This window comes from Leopardus geoffroyi, chromosome D1, assembly GCF_018350155.1.
Source record: "Leopardus geoffroyi isolate Oge1 chromosome D1, O.geoffroyi_Oge1_pat1.0, whole genome shotgun sequence".
Classification (NCBI taxonomy): Eukaryota; Metazoa; Chordata; class Mammalia; order Carnivora; family Felidae; genus Leopardus; species Leopardus geoffroyi.
The window spans coordinates 18809867-18835068 of record NC_059329.1 but is presented as its reverse complement, the minus strand read 5'-3'; the positions used below and the strand labels follow the sequence as shown (position 1 = coordinate 18835068).

Sequence of the window (25202 nt, the reverse complement as noted above, 5' to 3'; positions counted from 1 at the left end):
GTATATTATTCTTGTATTGGCATGCCAATCATTTGTTCGTTCATTCAATATTTATTGGGCAACCCCTATTCTCACCTGGATCCCTCCCATTTCCTTTCTTCTGAGTCCAGGTTACTAAGCAACCTTCTAGTTGTGTCTGGCTTCCTGGGCAGAGGGCCCTGGAAGGGGGAGAATGCACTGGCCATGCTAACATTCTAAGTGACAGGACTGCTTCCCGTGATGAGCTACTCAATGGGCATTATTTTGTCGCAGATCGGTCTCAGGAGCTTGGTCAAAGTGCACCTGCTCACAAGAGACGAACTCACTAACGTGTTGACAAATTATCTAAACCTGGAGACCCAAGGGCTAGGTCACGACCAGGTAAATTCACCCTTGGGATTCCTCTGGGTGCGACGTGTCAGACTGTGTTCTGACGCTGAATGGTGACGGGGGTGGGGTGGGGGGTGGGGAGGCAGTGTGTGGGGTCAGAAATTCTTGGCACTGGAGGCTGGTTCTGCCATTCATGCTCTGGTTTCCCGAAGCCAGTTGCTTAGCCTCTCCAAGCCTCTGTTTCCTCTTCTACACAACAGAAGGACAGTCCTTCGGGGTTCTCTTTTGGCTCAACGTTTAAACAAAAGCGACAAACCAGCAGATCTGTTGGATTAGAAACACCTGCCTCCCCTTCTCTCCCGTTCCACATTCTCCAGGCCTGACTGATGGGCCCACCTGCCATTCATTTACCCATCAGAGGGGCTGGCAGCATCCTTCGCACGACCCCACTGCCCACGGGAACCTCCTCAAAGTGCTCTTTGACAACACAGCACATCACACTGTTGTGCTTTCTTTTCGTAAGACTTGAAAACTGCCTTCTTAGCCAATGGTGTCTCAGCAAATGTAGTGACAGCTTTAAGGAAGTCACTGCCCCTGTGGAGTAATTCTATTTACTGCGAGAACAGCTGCCTTGACGTCTCCCCGCTCCTCGGCCAACACTAAGGCGTCGTGTTCTTCAAGGATCCACCACGCGAGACCACCTTGGTCATAACAAGATTATCCCAGGCCTTCGTGTTCTCTCGTCTATCCAATACACATCCTTCCAAACCAGGCAAATCAAAAGGGCGTCCGGACACTGTACAGACCATCTTTATTGCGCTCAAAAAGAACAACTCAAGACACGCGTAGAGTGGGTTCTCATATAGGTGTCTCCTTCACCCAGTTAAATCTTTATTCAGTGAAAAAAGTTGACATTGAGACAAAAAATTATCGTAAAACTGTGCAACAATATAGTAAAATCTTCAGCATAAATTGGTGATTTGGAAACGCATCAAGGCAATCGAAATCATAAATGCCTAATGTCACCTCGGGGAGAAACAAGTATACGGTGTTTCACTTTAAATGAGAGCAGAGTCGGCCTCTGTTTTGCTTCCAATGCTTTCGATTTTGCGTAAAGTTTCTAATAATTTGTAACAAGAGTCTTCAGATGAGAAACGACATGGAATATCCGAGAATAATGTTCCCTCAGCATTCATACTTATTCCATTTGCGTTACTGTACATGAGACAAATACTATTCTTGGGTTACTTGGCTCTGAGGATTTAATTCCTAACACGGCTGCTCAAAATCGGTGGGCAGGAACATACGCACAACCTATCCTCCCTCAAGCCACGTTCAGTGGTGGTTCCCATTCCGAGAAGGTGCTCATTGTCCATGTACCCGACTACGCATACCTCTTGCTATCTATTCCATATCTCAGTCTTGCATAGAAAGTAGCCTATATGAACTTAATGCACTGGCTTTTATTACACAAAAATGGTACCTGAAAGGCAGCACACACTCCAGTTAAGAAAAATAACATGCTAGGAATGTCAAGATACAATCTCAACAAAGTGAAGATTCCGCACAGGGTTTGAGGGTCAATTTGGAAAATCAATATGGAGATGGTATTCGGTTGATTTCTCTCCCGGACCCGTTGAGTGAGGGGGTCTCCCAACTCTGCCGAAGGAAGAGAAAAATCTTCTCGGAGATTCACCATGATCCCCTTAGTAGGAAAGCGACCACCCAAACCTACCAAGATGAGGTTTCTGCCCTTAAGGAAGTACCGGGACTATCATCTTATAAGAGGGAGTGACCGCCGGGTGGATGTTGGAAGGTAAGATTCTCCCAGGGGAGGTGGGTGGTTATCTACAAGAGCCTCACCACAACATCGCCCTCCCCAGTTCCCCCAGAATGGCCGCTGAGAAGGGTTACGTTCCTTAACAGGCTGAAGCGTAGCTTAACCTAGTAGGCCGGGATGATGGGCAGGAGAGAGCATGCAGCTCTGCGTCCCACACCCGTTCCACCCAAATATCCCTAGAGATACTAGCAGAGATGGAACCCCAGGAACCTCTGTCCCCAAAGTCCCAAGTTTCCACCAGTTTCCCGGCATCATAACCATGTACCCAGTATGCCGGGGCAGCCAGGAGTTACTGGAACTTCTCACCTGTCTGGAAATGCCTGCATAGACGTGGCTTCTCCCCAGACTCCTCTGCAGAATTCTCCTCTTTGTCATGTCATCCGCATGGACCCGTGTCTCCTCAGACTCGAGGGGCATTCGATACCCATAGGGGCAAAGTCAGCTTCCGGAGAAAACTCTGTACACAGTGCCCCTGCCTGCCAAATTTTAGCGGTCCGTTCGTGGTCCGTCGTGGTCCACGTGCATGCGGGCTGCTGACACCTTAACGTGTGCGCTGGGAGAGAAGAGAACTCTTTTCCTGTACGGTGTGAACTTTTGAGGTGGCATCTCCAACGAGGTACAAAGCCCCTTCTTCACAAACAACCAGGGGCTCCAACTGGTCACAGGGAAGACAATGATCTGGTCACGTTCAAAGGCTGCACATAGTTTGCGTTCTCATTTCCTATGGTCACTCCAACCTCTGGACTCCTGCAGACAGCGTATACACACCACAACCCCACAAAGCTACGCGGAGGGAAGGAAGAGTGGGTGCTTCAAAAGTTCATAAAAATATACAATTTGCACATAGCTGTATCTACCTAGCTTAGTCTTCAGAAACTTAGCTCTTCTGTGTATATAAAATACTCTAGCCCGAAAAGGCTGCTTTTTCTCAAACAGCACAGTGGCGTTTTCCGAGGAGAGGGGTGGTGGCCGGTCTATACAGTACTGTGCGCTAAGCACTGGGAGGCGCTGGCGACGAGAATTGGAAGCTCAGGTATATCTCAAGTTGCCAACTGGAGACACAGGCCCTGTAAACAAAGGCCTGCCTACAGAATAACTGAAAATAAAGTCTCAGAGCCTTTTATATCAGCTTTCACAAATGCCACCAAAAAGTTGGCCGAAAAAGAGAAGAAGAAAACATACTTTCTAGGGGTTCAATTAAACGACTTGCCTCCCACCAGACTGTTCATCTTTGAGCTACTAAAAGAGATGCACTAAAGGGGTGGGGGTGGGGGTGGGGGTGGGGGGTAGGCCTTGGAGTTCCGAACAAAACCCCAAGACAACACGAGATAAAACCAAAGAACTTCCATTCTTTGAAAAAGGAACAAAGGAGAGAGAAAGAAGGGAGAAAATGTGGAAGGAGGCTCGTCATGACCACCACGTGTTAAAATAAAAGGGAGCCTTACCCACGCAACATGCTACATGTCTATAGTTTAAGACGCTCCTCCCTGAATATATATACATATATAAATTAAAACTTTTAGAACGAAAAAAATGGAATTGGCTCTTTGTTTTCCAGACGATCGCCAGCTAGAGCGAAACTATATTATCACCCAAGAATGATACTTTCGGTTAAAAGAAAGCAAACACTTGTGAGAAGGTGATGTAAAGCATCCCAGAGGAGATGGGGTTTTTACAAAGCTCGCACGTAAAGGACACACATTCAGAAACATGACTTTGGACTATCCCCAGAGCTCACTGCTTCTCGGCTGAGAGGTTCTGCAGTGAGGTCCGTACGGTAGGAGTCACAACAACGCCGGACATTGGTGCCTACGACGCTAGGTCTAAAGGGCGGCCATCAGTCCACAATGGATTCCACGTACCTATCAAGTGGCCATGAACTGAATACTAGGGTGGCATTTAAAGGCAGAAGAAGAAAAAAAAAAAAAAAAAGCTCAGCTTGTTCTACAGAGAGAATGAACTCTAGTCTTGTTCCACCTGCAAACTGGATAGAATGGTCTTGGATTTGTCGATCTCCTGTATCTCTGTTAAGAGCGAACAGGACTCTTTAAACTGGGCAGGGGTATGGGGGAAGCAGGTGGAAGGAAACAAAAGAGAGAGAGAGAGAGAGAGAGAGAGAGAGAGAGAGAGAGAAGGCACTGACCCAATTCAAAATGACTGCATATATCAGTGTAGATTTTTAAAGACAGTAAGTGGCCACCTCAACACAAATACAAAATTTTACATTCGAGATTCTTCAGTGGTGAGTAAAAACAAAAAAGCCAAAAAGGACAAAGCAGGTACTATATCTGCCAGTGTATCTATCATGGCACAGACCTAGGATTCTCCCACAACCCGGGTGATTTTTTTTTTTTGCAAGGGCCATGACACCGGGGTGTAATAAAGCAGGGTTATCATTTTGTAGCTGTGAAAGGCGCATATAGTAAGACTCCCTCAGTTAGCGTAAGAGAAGAAACTGCTGTCTGTTTGACTGAAACGGAGCAATGACTCAATGCGCTCTCCTGCCAAATACCATCAGGTGACACACGAGTGACTAAAAATGGATTACTTCCGGAATGGTGACAAAACTACTGCGGCTCCCCACCCCTCGACCCTACAAGGCGAGGGGTTCCTAACGGGCAGTGTTGGTGTCAGATGACCGCTAAAGCCTTGCCTTATACAGAGTCCCAATAAATTAACAAAGTAACAGGAAAGAACCTTCCCCTATAACACACACACTTTCATGTAAACTGAATCTGAACGAAATTTAAAGTTTGAGCACACCTTCAAGGAGGAGGGAGGGATCCCACCCGTCACCCTCTCTTGAAGTTTTTCTATTAAATACATTTCTGTGTCTTAGAAAAATAAAAAGAACGGCCAGTTTATTGAATCAAAATGATCTCACAGACTTAAAAGCATGCCCAGCAAGCACAGCCCTGTAAGACTACATTAATATGAAATTAAAGCAATTTGGGTACTAAAATCAACCTGGTTGGAAGTTCACAGTTGATGACTACAAAGTGTACTCATTCCTTTCTTTCCTTTTTTTTTTTTTTGTTTTTTGTTTTTGTCTTTTGTTTTTGGCCCATATAAAAATAACATATTGCAACTCAAAGTGCATCTTTTTAAAATAAACCATCAACTATCTTTATCAAATAAAATATTTACACCATTTGGTTTCTAGTGAGGAAAAGCTCTTTCAGGCTATCACCATGGGGACGTCGTCTGAAAATCCAGTTATCATAGGAGCATCTTCGTCATCTTCCCCTAAAGGCAAAACAGTCGGTCCTTGGTAAGTTCCAGAGCACTTGCACCCAACCCCGACACCCGCCCCTCCGCCCCAGCCGCCCCCAACACCGTCGCGAGCCCCAGTCTGGAAGATCGGTACCACGGCCCTCTAGGCACAGTGGTCTAAGCCGAAACCGAGCTCAGCTGACCCTTGACGCTCTTGGGTCACCTTCTCCCCGTCCATGGGTGACCAAGCTTATTTTAATGGTAGCTTGAACTTAACCAAAGAAAGAAAGGAAATCATTTAGGAAGGAGAACCTTATGACCTATCCAAAAGCCCAACGGGTGACTTAGGTTCCCTAATTGGAGTTATCCACACCCTACAATAACACTGTGAGCTTCTTTATCTGTTTTCTCCTCTGAACCCACACTGCTCTGAGGTAAAGGACCTCAGAGGGGTTGAAGCTATCTGAGGGCAGCTTCCCAGACTAAAGGATGTCCCCTCGTGGCCCCCGGTACAATCCTGTACAACCAAGTCACGATCCACCTTCAGTGATCACCGTGTGGTACCATTAACTTCTTGTGCCCCCAGTAATGGAAGCAAAGAACCCGCCCCATTCACGCAAAGCAGACCAAATACTTGTACTAAGCAAGACAGGAAACTGAGAAGAGGAGGGAGCAAAGTTAATATCAAATGATCAGTGATCGTGGAATATACAAATACCTTTATGAACAAAAAAATATTACAGCTGGTTTACAGGGAAAAAACTAGGCATGTAAAGTTACAGTCCACATGTCTGCGCTCGGGGACGACCCCAAAACACGCCTAACTTATTGCATCAAGTGGTCCACTAGCTCTACAGCATTTCGTAATTATAATGAGCACGTAGACGTTTTAAAAGAGGTATTTCTTTCTTTCTTCCATACCACGTCATGGGTACGTAAAAAGCAGAATGACTGGGGAGGTGCCCCTAGCGATCGGAAAGGGGCACAGCCAGATGGAAAAGGCTTCTCTGGACGGAAGTCAGTTGGGAAGCCGTGACTCCTGATCTTGACCGGGCTCTTCAAGGACGCCGGACCTCCGGGTCCGGGAAGGATGGAGAGGGGTTGGGAATTCCCGAAAACCTGCTGACACCTCGGGGGTATCGAAAGCCCAGGGCCTGTCGATCGGCCCTTCCATACTTCCTACTCAGGCCACCGGCTTGGAGGGGGTCCGCGCGGGGAGGAAGAGCCAGGGCACCCGCCCCACTTACCCAGGTCGTCCCCGGAGGAGAAGATGGCCGAGCCCAGCCTGGAGCTGTAGTGGCTGTTGGCGAAAGCGGTAAAGCTGCTCCGCAGCCTCCGATGCTTCGTGTACAGGACGGCAAACCCCACCGCCAGGCTCAGCAGTATCAGGAACAGGATGGGTACCACCACGGCGGCCACATCCGTAGACCTGGCCGCCCGGGCCGCGGACGCACCCGCACCTGCCAACGTTAAGACAGCCACGCATGAGCCCCCTCCGCAAAGGCAGCAGAGCCGCCCGCCGAGAGAGCGGGGAGTTTGCCGAAAGGTTACCCGAACCGCCCGCCTGGTGTGACGAGTTCCTGCCCGTGACAGCCGGCTGGGTCCCCACGTCGTGCCACGAGCCGAGAGACCACGAGCCTGGTGCATGCAAATACGGTAATTACGTTAGACTCCTAATCACTGCCTTGTTGTTGATTTAGATAATCTCCTGGAAGGGAGACCTTTGTTGGGGTAGCAACACTGATTTCGTTAGCGTTCTTACTTAAGACCACTCGCTGGCCTTACATAAGAGGATGTGAAATCAGACCACTAATTAACGAGGTTGCAATTATTTCCCCCTACTTGGCACCGAAGTCACTCTGAACTGCAATTACCTGAAGCTCCGTCGAGTGATACAAACGAGATCCCTTAACTGCAACACTGACTTAACAGCTCATGAAGTTTTATGAGGTTTTTTTTCCTTACTTAAATAAGAGAGAGAGAGAGAACCCTTCCATATACGTTTAACATTTTAAAAATCCACTTGGCAAAGCCATTTAGGTGTCTGTAACCTAACAATGATGCCCACTTCCCACTATCTTAAACAAATTCTCACTTTATGATGATGCATAGATAGATTTGTACCAATAGGGCCGGAGGGCAAAGCCATCCCCCTGCTGGGTTAGGGCCAGTCTTAAAAATCCCTGGGGAGCAGGTGCCTGTTGGTTAAGCGTCTGTCTTCGACTCAGGTCGTGATCTCACGGTTCGTGGGTTCAAGCCCCGTGTCGGGCTCCATGCTGACAGCTCGGATTCTGGAGCCTACTTCGGATTCTGTGTCTCCCTCTCTCTGCCCCTCCCCTGCTCGTGCTCTGTCTCTCTCAAATAAACAAATGTCAAAAAAAAATTTTTTTTTTTTAATTCCTGGGGAAAGTCTGAGTGTGGCAGGAAAATGGAACTTGGGAGTCCGTTTTAGCTAAGGAAGCAAAGTGGACCTTCCCTGTCCTATGAAGAGTTGAGGCAGTTCCCTGGTTTGGGGCAAGGTGCTGTGGCACAGACCTGTGCCTCAGAGGGAACAAACACTCAGTAGCCACCCAGGGGTTCATCCCAACAAGGTGCTCAACCAGATGGGCCAGAGAACAGCCATTTCTTGCGAGCCTCATCTAACAACTCAAGACGCAGGTCTTTAAATTCTTTCGTTATTGACCTACGGGGAAAAGCCGTAGCAGAATCTTACTTCATACGTCCCAACGTAACCCCAGCTGTGAAGTGGTAAACTAGGGCAATGCTCTTGCCTGGAACGGTTAAGAGGAACCAGTGTGGCGGAGGAAACAAGAATGAGTGGGCCCTCACCTCCCCCACCCTGCTTCTGTGGTGGAAAATGGAGGCCTCACTGAGAGATTCTTTCTGCTGGACGATTTTGGTTTTATAAAGGCAACAGTTGTTTTCCCCCCAGAGTCTATTTCACAGTTACTAATTGGTTTTGCTTAAAAAGGAGGCTCTATTTAGGAACTGCTAGGTTAACAAGACTTCTGTTGTGTGTTTTCTGTAAGACCTTCTCAGAACCTCTAATACGCTATGATTCTCCTAAGGGGACACGGTCTGCAAGGTCGTCCTCCCTCAGGGAGGTGCCTGGGAAACATGACATGACAGAACACACAACAACTCTAACGCAAGATTTTGGCTTAAGCATCGGCGAGCTCCTGGCTGGGAGTAAATGGAACTGAAAAGACCAGTGGCAAAACGTTGGCTGAAATGCTGACCAAGCTACTACGATACAAGCAGCATTTCTGTGCAAATGAAAGGTTCCTCTCCCCTGCCCCACCTCTGCCCTCGGCATGACCCAACACTGGTATCTGTGAGTGTTTATGAGACAAGATGTCAGGCCAAATTCAGGTTCTGATCTGGACTGGCGACTAAGACGAAGGGGGAGGCTATACAATCGGTTACTCTATGGGAAGGAGATTATCTACTGACTTGGAAGAATCCCAGGGAATATTAGCATACTAGAGGCTCTGAGAAGTCCTGCAAACAACAAGCAGTAGCACTCACACTAACCTAGTGTTTCCCAAGCAGAATCTCCTTTTTTTTAACAAAACCTACTGCTAACCTATGCCCTTTTCTAGGCTCTACATTCAGAATTTGGTCACACGGTAACTCCAGCTCCTCACCCCATGCCTGGCTCGGGAAATATTTGTTAAATAAATCAGTGCCTGATTACATGGATGCACAAATGACTTTTTTGAACTGAAAGAATATTTTAATTTTTTTTTAACATTTATTTATTTTTGAGACAGAGAGAGACAGAGCATGAACAGGGGAGGGGCAGAGAGAGAGGGAGACACAGAATCTGAAACGGGCTCCAGGCTCTGAACTGTCAGCACAGAGCCCGACGCGGGGCTCGAACTCACGGACCGTGAGATCATGACCTGAGCCGAAGCCGGACGCTTAACCGACCGAGCCACCCAGGCGCCCCCTAAAAGAATATTTTAAATGTGCGTAAGAAAGACACATATTCATCAGACCACGCCACATCCTTCATCTATTTCCCCAGAAGTGAAGATGGAAAGTGGCCACACGACTGACTCACCAGACCCCAGTTCGTCATACAGCAGGACAGCAGGCTCCCCACAGATCTGGCTGCCAAAAAGGCATCTTGCTTGCACAGTGAAAGTGTAATTGTGACCCAATTTCAGGTTGGAAATTTTAAAGAAAGTGTCAGTAGTATTCCCAAGGTAAGCGGAGATATTCATGGCTCCATCCAACATGTGTATCTCATAGCCCTGAAAACAAGGACACGAGAGATTGTGCAGGAAGTTAAGTAAGGAATCTGACAGCTTCTATTACTGGTTCCAACTTTATGTGAGCTCCTTATTGCAGGCTTTTATAGACGCGAAAGCACTTTGGGTTTCTTACTAGATCTTTTTACATTACCACTGAGATACTGGATTCAGAGAATGGCAATTTTCCCATCCCAAATAACTACCACGCCCACTTGTGAGCTGCAAAGTGGAAAAGTATAGCCCGAATAAAAGCCATTTTAATAAATATTTTGGTACACGTTCAAAGTTCTGGTCAAGAGTCCACTCATCTCAAGCAATGTGAAATGCAACAGAGAATCCGAACAATTCAGCAACAGTTTGCTGTAATGTAATGGGATTTGACTCATGATAAACCCGGGTCGTGGTGGGACTCCAGCAGCGGGGCTGGAAAAGTCAGGACATTTCTAGGGAGAACAGTGTGTGGGAACTTCCTTGTCAGCCCACAGCTCACTCCCCAGCTCCTCACTTTCTAGCTCTTCCAGGCTGATGGTGGCCCCAGACCAACTTGGCCTTGACTAGAAAACATTTCAACATTAGGGTGGAGGCAGAACGGACTCCTGGACTTCTCTGATAATCTCCCAATATTCCAGTGTCAAAGCTACCAACTCCCACCCCACCAGCACCAAAAAAAAGACCTCCTCTCTTAGCTCTATCCACATATTGGGCCCCACTGCATACTCACGGACTCTTGGTCCCCATTCCATTGACCTGTCTATTCTCTGAACTCTAAGCCAGGGGGAGAGAAGAAGGATGCTCTATATGCTTATGCCAGAACCCTCTACTGGGAGTCAAATACTGACCTGTCACCTCCACCTAAAAGCTGGGCCATGAGGCGGACCACTGGCTGCCAAACTGGGCCTCCCAATACCCCCTACCTGGAATCCTGTCCCTCTATTCTTCTTTAGAAACTAGCATTGATTGCTTCTATCTAGCACGTGTTTGCTGTAGAGAGCGTGCAACATACATAAAGGTGCAAAGAAAAACATTCAAATGATACAAACGTCGGTCATCCACTTAATTAACTATTAAACATCCTCTTCTCTTAGACACTAAAGTTATTTCCTCTTTCTTGCTATCAGAAATAAAACAAGGCCCTCAACAGGGCCTTGTACATAAATTCTTTATGCACATCGTTTCCTGAGAATAAAATCCTGAAAGAATTGCCGGGCCAAAGGATGCGAACGCTTTTTATTTCTGACATGTATCACCAAAGTGCCTTACAGAAAGGCTGAACCAATTTGTATTCCCAGCATGCTAATCTCCCCAACTACGGCTCATTCTGGTAATACTCTTCCCCCCCTGCCAAACTTAGCTGATTTAATGTTGAAAGGGTCCTATCTTTGTTGTTCAGATCACCAGTGAGATTGATCCTTTTTTCTTTTGCCCACTGCTGCCGGAGTTTTTACTGTGTTACCGGTACCTTTTCCAGAATCAGAATATTAGTCTTCTGAACTGCTTTGAAAGCTTTCTTTGCATTTGAGTTTATTAACCATGTATAGGTCCCGGCGGGGAGAGTTGTGAGGATTTTCAAATCTTACTCTAGCTTTGCTTCTGGCATCACAGGGTGACCATTTACGACCCCAGCGCCCTTTACCGACGCTGTGCCGCGAAAGAGCCACAGTGGATTTGTCGTGTCTCTGTTCAGCTCGGGCTTTGCTGACAACGGGGACAAGCCAGGTCCGCTCAAGAACCCGTCCACCCTTGGGTGACAGATCGGCAGATCTACTCGCCCTTCTCCTCCCTCCCATCTCCTGTTGCGAAGACAGTCATGGGTCTGCCAGTGACAAAACAAAACAAAACAAAAAACAAAACAAAACAACAGTCTCTTCTGTATGTTGACGGACTATCTGCAGACGCTTCTTACTCTCCGACATCAGCGGAAAGAAACCGCGATGCCACGGCACGGATGCAGCTCAGTCCCCGGCACGGGAGCCACGGCCCTGCTCTGGGACTGTCAGAAGGCACAGGGAGGGCTTGGCCCATTCCCCTGTCTTGTGGGGGGAAAACAAGTTGAGGAATGAAAGGTGCTTAGTGCTGGGCTCTCTTGAACGGGCAGGATAAACCTCTGAGTAATTAGCGAGCCCACAGAAAATGGCCCTTGTGTTCTCAAGTTCGCTCCCCGTGCCCTTTTCTTTCCCTCTCCCCCTATTGACGCGCCAGCGGGCTGGTAACGAGCCCATGTCTAAAGCTGCATTTCCATTAGACCCCCGAAGTCATTGTGGAGGAGGGAGGAACTCACCCTGCTTTCATTGAAATGCTTTTCCTTCAAAGCTAGACTCTTCCAAAACAGAAGGACGTGGTCGTTTTCTGTTATGATTTTTAAGGCATCAGGTGCGGACAATGAAACTGAAAATTAAAGATTCAGCAGGATGCGGTTAGTGGCTATGTATGTATTGGAATCGCTGTTCTCTCTGGTCAGAGGGAGATTAAATAACGCCAACTTGAAAGGCTAGGTCAAGGAAGAAACGGAACCCATGTGTTGCTGGGTACAGAGCCTCACACAAGGTAGACGCTCCCTAAGTGGCATCTCTCTTGTTGCCGTTATAATACCTTTGGCCAAATCTGGATAGCACCCACTCTAGTGGCCCTCAGAGCCACAGATGGCCGAAAACAAATTGGGTCGGGGAGAAAGGGAGGGGGTGGGATGGACCACGGTTCCAGAGCCTTCCTGGACTTCTGCTCTGGTTGCAGTCTGCTTTCCTGTCTCCCTGGTCCCGCCCCAAGACCTGAGGAGCCTGACTGCTCAGTGCGGGGCCAGGGGCTGTACCCGACAAGAGAGCCCTGGAGTGACACTGGAGTCAGGCCCTGACCCGCTGCTCACACCGCCAGCCTAGTGGGGCCTCTGTCGCGGACATTCTGACGCTGTCTGCTGCTAGCCAGGTACCTGAGCTCGTGACCCGCTTTCTGTCTGACGGCTGAGCCAGCTCTGGACTGGCAGCAAGCCCTCTTTAATACGCTGCCCAATTCTTAGTCTCCCTCCTTGGCCGCAAGAAACCACTGTGATTTCAGCCTAGGTTCCCATCCTCGGCTTTCGTGGCGAAGGCTGTTTCACTTCCTACCTCTTTGGGGCATTCCTGCCCTTGGCCCCTAAAAATGTCGAAACCAGCGAGGCAGAAGGAGAGCGAAAGCGATGCAGGATATGGAGAATGACAGCCGTCCCCCCAGGCCACCACCCTGTAGCCCAGGCCCTGGAACCCTGCCCTGCCCGCCAGGTGTGGATACCGACACTTCCTGTGCAGATCCTGACAGATGTTGTGTTGTCTACAGGCTTCCTAGCAGCCCTGTGGGTACCTTGCTGTGCGAGAGGGCTCCTCATCTCTCTCCTGTTTACCTGTGGTGATTTTTATACTGGAATCTTTGCTCATGTTCCCCAGTTGGACAATGACGTGGTATTTTCCTCCAGGTTCCAACTTGTTAAGGGTGTATTCCACAGTACTGTTGCGGGATCTTATCTTGTAGCTTCTATCACTCTTCCTTATCAGATCTTTAACCGCAATTGCATACAACTAGAACAGGAAAAAGAGACCTTAAGGGTAATCAGAAACTTGGCATTTTTTAACTCTTTGCAATTCGATGGTGGATGACAGAACATAAGCGCATCAGTGGCTGCGACCCAGAGCAACGATGTTTTGAGCCCCACAGTCTGACTCTGCTCTTTGGAAAGCCTTTGGGGGTGGCCAGGTCCAAATCTGGAACAGCTATTTGTTCCCAGAACTGTGCGCAGAATTATCAATTCAACCCAAAAAACAAGCCTAGGGAAAGTTACATTTATTGTGGCATCAGCAAATAGGTTGGAACAGGCAAGAAAAATCCAAATTGAGTGTTCAGAGCATCTCCTCAGCTGTGATAATCTTGGGATGTTGTCAGAGGAGATAAAAGGACAAAACGCTCTGGTTATTCTCTCCCCCAGATTGCTTCTTACATATATGGAGGCAAGAGGAAAAGACAGGGCCATGTGGTAAGTGCAGGAGATTCCATCACCAGGAAGAAGCTGAGAGTCAAGGAAAGCCTTAGCAACAGAGCATCTAAAACCATCCACCCCAGGGGCGCTCAGTGGGTTAAGTGTCTGACTTCGACTCAGGTCAAGATCTCACGGTTTGTGAGTTTGAGCCCCACGTCTGTGCTGACAGCTCGGAGCCTGGAGCGTGCTTCGGATTCTGTGTCTCCCTCTCTGTCCCTCCCCCACCTATGCACCCTCTCTCTCTCTCTCTCAAAAGTAAATAAGGGGTGTCTGAGTGGCTCAGTCAGTTGAGCGCCTGTACGACTTTGGCTCAGATCATGATCTCATGGTCCGTGAGTTCGAGCCCCACATCGGCTCTGTGCTGACAAGTCACAGCTGGAGGCTGCTTTGGATTCTGTGTCTCCCCCTCTCTCTGCCCCTCCCCACTTGCACTCTGTCTTTCTCTCTCTCTCAACAATAAACAAACAGTGGCGCCTGGGTGGCTCAGTCGGTTAAGCGTCCGACTTCGGCTCAGGTCACGATCTCACTGTTCGTGAGTTCGAGCCCCGCATCGGGCTCTGTGCTGACTGCTCAGAGCCTGGAGCCTGTTTCAGATTCTGTGTCTCCCTCTCTCTCTGACCCTCCCCCGCTCATGCTCTGTCTCTCCCTGTCTCATAAATAAAACGTTAAAAAAAAAAACAAAACAAAACAATAAACAAACATTAAAAAAAATGTTGTTAAATAAATAAAACATTTTTTAAAAATTAAAAAAATAAATAAATAAAACCACCCACCCCTGGGATGACGGAGAGGGCAGCCTGGAGCAAAGGAAAACAGAAGCTGTTTTTCAGAATTAATGCCTCTTCTTTTAGACCGGGGCCAGCAAACTTTTTTGTAAAGGTTCAGATACAAAATACCTTTAGGCTTTGAAGGCGAAATGGGTCTCTACCAGAACTACTCAACTCTGCCACGTGTCACACGAAAGCAGCCACAGGGAAGAGGTACACGAACGGTAGGAGTTTGGTTCTACTAAACTGTATTTACAAAAGCAGGCAACGACCTGGATTCGGCCTGCAGGCATTTGTCTGCCAACCCTGCTTCAGAGGATCAGGGGAGGGAAGGGGAGAAGTCAGAGAAGAAAGAGGGACCAACCAATACGGCAGCTGGAAATCATGGAGAGGCAACGATTAAGAAGAGGCACCTACAAGGACCCCATCTTTGGCCGGACAGAAACGGGGGGAGAGACCTCCTGCTGAGCTCCCGCCACCAGGGCTGGCTTTCCTGGTCCCATCACAGGACCCCCTCTCCGCTCCCAAACCATGCCAAGAGCACGCATGGCCGGCCGAATGCCCGGCCCGCTCACCAGGTCCTGGTCAGGAGAATCATACGGGGATTCCCACTTGATGACAGCCGAGGTTTTGCCGGTGCGAACCACATGCAGGTGACGAGGTGGGAGCCTGTTGTCTGGGATCATCTTTACCACAACGTAGTCGGAGGACGGCCCTAGGTAGGGCACCACCACCCGGACCTGAAACAAACACCCATGGACGCACGCAGTCTATGCTAAGACTTTTTTTTTCCCTCCCCCCCACAAAACAGTGACACACGTACCCAATTATGATTCAATCATGGCAAAAGAAGACACAGGATGTAAGAGAACTCCCCACCCATCCCAGATCTCTAATCCATCTTCCCAGAAGTATCGCTGGAAATGGTCTTAGGTGCTTCCTTCCCGGTGTCCCGTGCACACGTTAAGCGCAGATCTACACACGCGTGCCTCCTACACACGCGTGTCTACGTGCGTGTGCATCCAGGTAGCCGCCTCTTCTTAATTTTTTTACACAAATGAGAAAATGTTACACGGCTCGTTAGGCTCTTCGCTTCTTGCCATTAATAACAGAGCCCAGAGATGCCTCCCCCTCGGTACGGGGCTCTCTGTCTTTTGAAGGGTTGCCCTGTAGTTCATTGCAAGGATCAGCCACGCTCTCCTTAACCAGCCTTGGCAGCCACGCGTTTCAAACCTTCTGCTGTCACCAGCAAGAGCGCACCAGACACCTTTCTCCAGAGATCTTGGCACACATGACACAAGTACGTGGGCTAAGTTCCTAGAAGTGGAGTCGGACAAAGTGGCGTGTGTTTCTGTTCCTGCTGCGACCCATTTGCCGAGTTCGCCATCCCCCACCAGCGAGCTGCGGTGGGTTAAGGGGTCATTCGTTCTGTTTTTCAAGCAGGAACTTGATGCTGCCCACAGAAGAGGAACTACCCTCTCCTCACACACTCAGATCCTGGAGTCCCGCGTCCAGCTCCCCCGGTCTCGGTCTGAGCGAGGCGCCCAGGATCTAAGCCATCCTTAAAGAACAGAAAGTCCTCTGGACCCCCTGGTACGGGAACCTTACCAGAAACAAATACTGCTCATCCCTCCCGACAATGACTGTTTTGTTGTGGAGTGAAGTAGTCGAGCTCTTCGGACTGCGATACAGGTCAAGGAAGGATGTAGCGTAGAAAATCCCATAAACCTGGTCAAGAGGATGGAAGAGGACATCAGCTCGGTGGCCAGTGACGTCATCCTCTTGAAATCCCTAGTTTATGCCCTGCCGCAGGGGAGCTTAGGAGAGAAAAGTCTTCATGTAGCACGTATTTCATCGGCATTTACAGAGAAGGCGCACTGGGGCTGGCAGCGAACCCACGGCCACCAAGATGAACACAGCGGGTGCTCTCTGTCCTCCAAGAGCTCGTTTTTTTTTTTTTTTTGAGGAAGGAGGAGCAGAGAAGAAAAACAGACACGACTATAAATGACAAGCTGCCAGTACAGAACAGGGGATGCTACAGGGAGCGACTGCGCCAGGAGCCGTGGAGAAGGGGGCGGTGGGTCCCAGAGAGCAGGGGGCATGCTACCTGAAAAGCAGGGATGGAAGAGGGGAGCTGAGCGGAAGTGCTGACTGGGGAGGAAGCGAGTGCATTTGTAGGGGGAGGTGAGGAGGGAAGGCAGCAGGGCGGACATGGGGCGCTGCCCAGAACACACCCATTCTTCGTCTCCCCCTTAGGAGAATGCTGGGTCTTAGTGAGACTTGCCACCTGGAAGAAAATCTGCACTTCCCACCTCCCCGGAAGCTGGGAGGCCAGGTGACAAAGTTCTGGCCAATGAACTTTAAGCAGAGATGTCACGTGGGGCCTGAGTGACGGGCTCATTAACATAGGGGGAGGAGCCCTTCTTTCAGCTCTCCTCCCGCCTGGAACACAGATGATGGTGTGGCTCCAGCCCTCCAGGACCTTGCAGTGACCTTGAAGATGGATGCCACGGGCAGCCTGGGTCCCGGATCAAACCGTGCTGCTCCCGTACAAACCCAGGGCCGCCGAAGGACTCCACCTTCCCTGTAAAAGCCACTGTCACTTTCAGCCCTGTGATATGCAGCCACTCTGAACCCCGGCTGAGGTGGGTGGAAAACTGGGAGTTTAAAGCAGGGACGGGGGATTTGATGGTCTTGGGGTAGGGGATGGCCTCTGTGGGGGTTATAACGGGGAAGGGGCAGTAAAGTGCCGAGGAGGCTTTCTTTGTCAGGCAGCACGAAAGCACGCATGGGCAGGTAAGACGGGGGCTTGAAGAGAGCTGTACAAGTCTGGAGAGGAGGTGGGGCCGGAGGGCACGGCCCAGGGACGTGCGCGGGGACTTCCGAGGCCCCGAGAGCTGTGCGTTTTCTCGAAGCTGCTCAGCAGCCAGGGCCAGAGAGGGGAAAGCATACAGGGAAGGGGAAGGGAAGCCCCAAGGGGGTGATACGCTGGCAGGAGGCGGGGAAAGAAAGAATTGGGGGACTCCAGGGAGTCAGAAGCCAAGCAAATGGAGCAGGAACAGGAAAAGGAAGGTGCTCAAAGCACAAGACGGGAACGGGGGTGGGGACCCCCAGCCTCAGAAGCAGGCCTGGTTTCCACAGGCCAGGCCCGTGGCTGCTGGGGGTGGGGCGGCGTGGGGCGGCTCCGGCCAGGGGCCAAGAGAGGGCTCCAAGAGCCAAGGAGGCCAGGGCGCAAGAAGGGCCCCAGAGATGGACGGCAGCTGTGCAGTTCCCACGGTGGAGAGGGCAACCGTGGGTGACGAACTCGCGTCCTCAGTGGACTGAAGTCGGGAAGAAGCGGAGAGCTCGCGACAGGTGGTTTCACTGGCCTTCTCGCCCTCGGAAAGCTACGCGGAGCAAGGACGAGGCAGAGCAAGGCTACTTCTCGGAGTCCACGTGTCATCAGAGACCCTGAGGTCAAGTAACGACTCAAGGTGCCATACACTAGGCCCCACGCCGCGAACACGCTTGGGTGCGGCAAGGTGGCCGTGGCCTCGGCTGGGTACGCAAGCGAGAAAGGCCCTTTGTGCAGAGAGGCTACTTCGAGGGAAAGGGGGGTCCCGGGCGTGGCTCTGGGCATCTCATCTCTGCCCCCGCCTCCGAATCGGGCTCTGGAGCCACAAAAGAGCAGAAGCTGTCACACGAGCCAGACCAGAGCTTGCTTTACAGCTTCAGTTCTGGCGAGCCTCCTCACCCCTCTGGGCCTCAGTTTCCTCACTGGTAAACTGAGAACGCGGACCCCAGGGAGCTGATGAAAGGATCAAGTGGGAGAAGGAAAAAGGGTTCTCGGGATGTCTTACTTCCCCTTTCTTCAAGGCCGACCTTACAATTACATGCAAATTACTTGGTTCATTCCCCATCGCTCAGTCCCGCTCCAGATGCACACTGGAGACGCCCTCAGAAGACAAGACTCAGGCTTCTATGCTCACCACTCACGGTGAGAACTAAGTCTCGCCTACAGATTTGGTTCTATGGGCTTCTCCCTTTAGCAAACTCAGAAACCCTTCAAGGAGCTTACAGACTAGTTAGGGAGATAAATAATGCACGGAAAATGTCAACGAGGATAAAGCGGTATCTAATGAGACAGGTCTCTGAATGGCACCAACTATACATTTCTCAGGAGTTCATACGGGAAAAGCATCAAGTAGAAGACAGTGGGATTGGACTGCAGACCAGAAGGACAGAAGGACTCCAGGAGGAGAAAGAGCATAAGCCAAGGTACAGACGCAGGAGGGGGTGAAAATGTGCCAAGAACCTTGGGAAGACCCACCTAAAAGCAAAGGGGAGGTATGGGGAATGAAAGCCACATTCAAAAAGGAAGCACAAATCTGATCATAGTGAGTCAAAATGCATACATAATGACAAAAAAAATGACCTATGTAACGTGTAGCAGGGACACTGGGATGAAGGGGGAGGGGGGAGGCACATGTGGGAGGAGCAGCCGGGGGGGCCGGGGAGGGGGGGGGTCACATAGGTGGGGAGGAGTTGGAGGGTCTTATTAATGCTGTTAACGTGTCACCATGCCCACGAGCCAAGGTGGGTCCCCCATGACAGGAACATGACCCCCTTTTGAAACTCAGTCTATTCAACAGCAAAGAGCATGCACATTTTCTCTCGGATGCCAGGTGAAGGTGTGGAAAGGGATGCTGGGGCTGGGATGGCAGGTGCCTCTAGAAGGTAATCCAGAACTGACCAAGAGAGCGGTCTGTGTTTGGGTGAGAAACGAGGAAGTGGTTAACAGAGGAGAAAGCCCTCGGGCTGCTGCCTAGCCTCCCATCAGGGCAGGGTCCACACTGACTCTGCAAAGGTCACCCTGGCTGACTTACCACATTCCTGGGGCCAGTCCAGGTGCATTCCACTGCAGTCTGATTGATGGCCTTGGCTTTGAGGCTAGGAGCAGGTGGGCGGACTCCTTTGGTCATGACATGCTCAAACGCCAGAGGGCTATCCCCTAAATCAGTCTTGGCCCAGGCAGAAATCTCATAAGATGTATGAGCGGTCAGATTGGTAACTGAAAACAGGGACAAGAAGACGTCAGGAGGGAGCTGGAGGTATCCGTCAAGAATCTGTGTCTTGACAAACCAAGAAAGAGACGTCTGACTACAGAGAACATACCGACATCACCAGAGGGGAGGTAGGGGGGTGCTGGGTGAAACAGGTGACGGGCATTAAGAGCACACTTATTGTCGTAAGCACTGCGTAACGCACAGAAGTGCTGAATCACCATATTGTACGCCTGAAACTAACATAACACTGGATGTTAATGACACTGGAATTAAAATTAAAAATTTCCTTAAAAAAAAAAAAAGAATTTGTTACTTGGTATACAACAACCTATTTTTTAAGCGTTTTTAAAAAAATCTCTACCCAGTGTGGGGCTCAAACTCATGACCCTGAGATCAAGAGTCACAGGCTGTTCCGAATGAGCCAGCCAGGTGCCCCAATACCCTATTTTTTTAAGGCAATCTCTCGGTTTAAGTGAGCCCCACATGCTGTAGGATTTTCATCGTTTTGCAAATTCATCCCAGCGTTAGTTACTGATGACTCCTACAAATAACACACTTGCACGGGCGCTAGGTACTTTCTTTAAAGCTGACCATCTGAGGGGCGCCTGGGTGGCTCAGTCGGTTGAGCGTCTGACTTCGCCCAAGTCATGATCTTGTGGTTGGTGGGTTCGGGCCCCACATCGGGCCCTGTGCTGACAGCGTGGAGCCTGGAGCCTGCTTCCGATTCTGTCTCCCTCTCTCTCCGCCCCTCCCCTGCTCATGCGTCGTCTCTCTCTCAAAAATATCTCCCTCTCTCTGCCCCTCCCCTGCTCATGCACTATCTCTCAAAAATAAACATTTAAAGAAAATTTTTTAAAAAAGTTGTTTCTAAGAATATTTAATGAGACTAGAAAATTCTTACAACTTTACGTTAAGTGGAAAGGGCAGGATATAAAACTACAGCTGCCCCTTGAACAACACAGGTTGGATCCTGCACGAGCCCACCTGTACATGGGTTTTTTATTTTTATTTTTTAAAATATTTTTATTTATTTTTGAGAGAGAGAGACAGAGACAGAGACAGAGCACGAGTGCGGGGAGGGACCGAGAGAGAGGGAGACAGAATCCGAAGCAGGCTCCAGGCTCTGAGCCGTCAGCACAGAGCCCAACGCGGGGCTCGAACTCACGAACCGTGAGATCATGACCTGAGCCAAAGTCGGACGCTTAACCGACTGAGCCACCCAAGTGCCCCTGTACATGGGTTTTTTATAATCTGGTACTATAAATGTATGTTGGCTCTTCCCTATGATTTTGTTAAGAACACTTTTTTTCTAGCTTACTTTATTGTAGGAACACAGTATATAACAGATACGACATACAAAATGTGTGTTAATTCACTGTTCATGTTATTGGCAAGACTCCTGGTCGACAGCAGGCTGTTAGTAGTTAAGTCTTAGGGGAGTCAAAAGTTATATGCAGATTTTCAACGGGGTCAGTGCCCTCTAACCCCCGACTGTTCAGGGTCAATTGTATTCAGATGAAGTCCATTTCCTTGTTTGTAAGACAGAAAAAAACAACTACACTTACAGCAGCTACTATTCCAAGGATTCAAAAATAAAATGCTTAAAAAAAAAAAAAAAAAAAAAAGCATCCGGCAGGGTGCCTCGCATCTAGCTAGCCCTAATATATTTCAGGCAAGACGGTTACTGCTTCTGATTCTGCCAATTTCTATCGGTGCGACACTGAGACAATGAGATCATAGCCTCAGAAATCAGAAAGTTGCAGGTTCTAAAGCTGCCACCTTCCGAGGGAACTACTTTGTCTCTGAACCTTGGGTTCTCACCCATGAAATGAGCATACCCCATAGATTTATTACGGGGGTTGTATAAAACGCCTAGGTTACAAAGAACGCCTAGGTAAATGCCTGCGCACAGTAGGTGCACACATATAAGAGGGACTGGGGTACCTCCTTCCCTCCTCCCTTAGCTCAGGTCACTTGTCCATCCATTCAACAAACGTGCCCTGAATACCAACGATGCACCACGCCCTGTGGACCTCGCATTAGCAAAGCAGGAGCGAACCACGCCAGAGAAGAGGTGCAGGTAACTCACTCCCAGAACTTTCTTTTGGAGCTAAAAAATCATCGGTAGAGGGTTAATCTAGCTTCTTTCCAGTTTTTCCTCTTTGAAGTCTCCAACTTCCATTAAGAGCCAACAGAAGAGCCACCAAGCTACAGAAGGAGGCTGACGAGCCAAGTGGACCACCCCCCCCCCCCCCAAAGCAGGGGTCATTTACAGTCTCTTCGCTCTGCCCACCCAGAACAGCAGGCAGGGGAGAGCCTCCCTTTCCAGGCGGCCCCCACACAAACTCTGCCACCAGGAAGTATCGATCTCCTTTCTCCTCCCTGCCAACTAGCTCCAAGGTGTTACCTTTGTGCGACAAGATGCTCCCCCGGAAGTTCAAAGTTATCTTCTCTTGTTTGTGGGTGTCAAATGCCCAGAAGAGGTTCACCACATAGCCATTCACCTGCCGAGAATGAAGAAACAGGTTACAGGAACAGTACACAGTCAAGGGAGCACAGCAAACGCAAAAGGCACCCCTTGACGATGGTTGCTTTCGGCATCTCCTTTCTTACAGCAGACAGGTTGTTTCTTTTGATCTTTAGGCTGGTTCCAAGTGTGCGATCACTGAATATTTAGTTACCTGGCACCTAGTTCTAAAACCAGGGGCGCCTGGGTGTCGCAGTCGGTTAAGCATAAGACTTCGACTCAGGTCACGATCCTGTGGTTCGTGAGTTTGAGCCCCACGTCGGGCTCTGTGCTGACAGCTCAGAGCCTGGAGCTTGCATGGGATTCTGTGTCTCCCGTTCTCTCTGCTCCTGCCCTGCTCACACCCTCTGTGTGTGTGTGTGTGTGTGTGTGTGTGTGTGTGTGTGTGTGTGTGTCTCTCTCTCTCTCAAAATTAGACAAACATTAAAAAAAAGGAGGGGTGTGGGTGCCTGGGTGGCTCGGTCGGTAGAATGTCCAACTTTGGCTCAGGTCATGATCTCACAGTTTGTGACTTCCAGCCCCGCGTTGGGCTCTGTGCTGACAGCTGGGAGCCTGGAGCCTGCTTCGGATTCTGTGTCTCCCTCTCTCTCTGCCCCTCCCCCTACTCATGCTCGGTCTCTCTCAAAAATGAATAAACGTTAAAAAAAAAAAATTTAAAGGGGCGCCTGGGTGGCTCAGTCGGTTAAGCGTCCGACTTCGGCTCAGGTCATGATCTCGCGGTCCGTGGGTTCGAGCCCCGCGTCGGGCTCTGTGCTGACGGAGCCTGGAGCCTGCTGCAGATTCTGTGTCTCCCTCTCTCTCTGCCTCTCCCTGGCTCGAGCTCTGTCTCTCTCTCTCTCTCTCTCAAAAATGAATAAACATTTAAAAAAAAAAATTGAAAAAAAAAAATAAAAACAGTAGACTATGTAGAATATAAAATATGGGCTTGATGAAATCAAAAACACTGATGCAGACTAAAAGGACAAGAGCCAGTTCACAAAGGCAGAAAGAGGAAAAACTTTAAAGATAATTACGTTATGGTAATTAAGGATAAATCTCAGCTCAGGCGATCCTTGCAGTCAAGGCCAAGAGGTCGCTACAAAAGGGGCTCCCTTTGAGCTCTTCTTGTCTAACGGGAGCAAACCTATCCATGTATCAGGAAAGCCTACCTTTTCGAAGTCCTGAGCTCATAAAGGAATTTGATCTAAAGACCTTTAAATATGGGACACCAGCCAAAAAACGCGTGCAAGACCAAAAACTGTCATACAGACAGGGTTTATATAAAGGCCATTTCTTACACCAACGGTCTCTGAAGCCAAGGGCATGTGCCCCCAAACTGTAGTCCCGTACACGGCACAAGGGGCTCTGAAGGCTGTTTGTCCCACCACCGTTCCACAGACAGGGAGGGAAACGAGGCAAAACAGACAAGAACGCTACGGAAGGTGGACCTCAGCTTGGAAAACCACAGGCAGGCAGAGAACCCGGGTGGAGCCAGCTTTGCAGACAGGCCTCGCAGAGCGGACGGGGGCGCTGGAAGGGGAGGGGGCGTGGTGGCTACAAGGGGGCATGTTTCTAAGGCATCCGACTCTCTCTTCCCCTGTGGGAATCTCTGCATTAGTGCTTAGCACCAGGAAATCCAATAAAGCTGAAAATTACAGGGCATACATATTCTGTTAACACCAACTCTTTATTTGCATTGTAGCTGTGAACCATTTAATTATACGGTTTAAAAAAAAAAAAAGGAAAAAAAGGCACCGGGCTGAGGCAGAACAATTACGTGCAAAGACTCACGTTGCTCTTCGTCGGGGGAAGGAACCGACCTGGCTGTGGTATTTTGGGTTTACTGGATCAAATCACTCGCTTTTCTTCATCTCATTTGGCCCATGCGGCACCAGCGCCGTACAAAGGAGAGCCCCACCCGCCGCTGTTTGGAAATTCCAACGTTACCTTGACGTCACTATCCATGGTCAGGGTGAAGCTTAGAGAATTCTCACTGTAGCTGTCAATGCGGATATCTGGTGGTGGGATCACTGAAAACAAAAAGGAATTCAGAAAGAGAAAGCACGTGACGAAAAGTGAGGAAGGCAGGGCCGAACAGTTTTCAACTCGACAGACAAAGCGATCTTTTTAGTTGGGGAAGAAAGGGCATTTCTTGGGCTGCTTTCACTCGTCTCTTTCACCGCTGTCGTCCTGCAGCTGAGGTTGGGTCCACAGTTGCCCGGCGAACACGGAACCCTCTCGGTTCGGCCCGCTCTCCTGGCAATCAGGTGGAGCAGAAAAGTTCCACTGTGTAAATGCCCCCAAACAGCCCAGCGGCGGCCTGGTTCTGAAACGTGCGGGGATCACAGAAAGCGCCACCTTTATTGGCACTGAGGAGGTCTCAGCGGCCTCACGCCCTCTTCAAAAGTTGAGAGCAGGCCAGATCGTAAGGCAGAAGTTGTAAATGCACGTGTGGCAAGACGGAAACCACGTGGCCTCTGGAGTCTGGCAAACCCGAGTTCAAGTTCCCGTTTTAGACACTTAACGACTGTGTAACCGGAGGCAACTTACTTCCCTTCATACTAATGTTAACTCAACCAATGTGCCTTTTCTTTCCGTGTCCAGTAAAGTCCCACCTCGGACAGAGGAAGGAACTAGTAAGTCACTGGCATTCTCAAAAAGGCCAGAGCCCAAGCTGAGAACCGGGGGCAGGGAGGGGTGTGTGTGAAAAGAAAGTGGCAGAGGGAAAAGACCCCTCTCGGTGCAAGTGATGAGCATGGTGCTTGACGTTCAGAAGGCCTGTCCACAAGATGGCGGATGGTGCTCTGCCAGCCATAATCCAAAGGGCTTAGTGGGATAACTATTATCAGAAGACAGTATTTAAATGACAACTTGCATACTTGACTGTCCTGTGTGTTACGTCACGAGGACACAGGATCACAGACAGAACGCAACACATACTTTCTGATTCAGCACACCGTGACCTCCTGCACGTGCCTGAACCAAAACCTGTTATGAGCTGAGGCTCACCAACAAAATCACACAAAAGAAGTTTAAGACACTTTCCAAAGCAGGTGTGATTTGCGTTGAGAGAATTCAAGGCACATGTTTTATTGCTGACCTTCCAGGGTCCCTTCTTTTCGATACGTATGGCCAGCATGCTTTGATGGGTTTTGTAGAGAGAAATGACAACACAGCAAAAACCCTAGGGGAGTGTGAACTCAGTCCATTTTGTTCTAATTACCCAAGAGCACCCTGCTACAGAATGGCTGGCTTCACTAAGT

General features: G+C 49.5%; 1 protein-coding gene across 4 annotated transcripts in view; it reads right to left on the bottom strand.

The window, feature by feature from the left end:
* Positions 1 to 1160: 1160 nt before the first annotated feature.
* The window catches only part of SORL1 (sortilin related receptor 1), a 173081-nt gene continuing 149039 nt past the window's right edge, over positions 1161 to 25202 (bottom strand). Inside the window, exons 39-49 of one of the 4 annotated variants that reach the window (XM_045483203.1) lie at positions 23887 to 23969; positions 21841 to 21937; positions 19254 to 19438; positions 15997 to 16116; positions 14964 to 15128; positions 12992 to 13166; positions 11900 to 12006; positions 9429 to 9621; positions 6610 to 6822; positions 5297 to 5395; positions 1161 to 2932 (exon numbers count right to left, since the gene is read on the bottom strand). In XM_045483203.1, the coding sequence (XP_045339159.1) occupies positions 5328 to 5395; positions 6610 to 6822; positions 9429 to 9621; positions 11900 to 12006; positions 12992 to 13166; positions 14964 to 15128; positions 15997 to 16116; positions 19254 to 19438; positions 21841 to 21937; positions 23887 to 23969 (1406 nt within the window). In that variant the 3' untranslated portion in view covers positions 1161 to 2932; positions 5297 to 5327. Of the gene's footprint in view, positions 5396 to 6609; positions 6823 to 9428; positions 9622 to 11899; positions 12007 to 12991; positions 13167 to 14140; positions 14146 to 14963; positions 15129 to 15996; positions 16117 to 19253; positions 19439 to 21840; positions 21938 to 23886; positions 23970 to 25202 lie in introns of all 4 variants that reach the window. The other 3 variants (XM_045483204.1, XM_045483202.1, XM_045483206.1) reach the window with 3 other exon arrangements.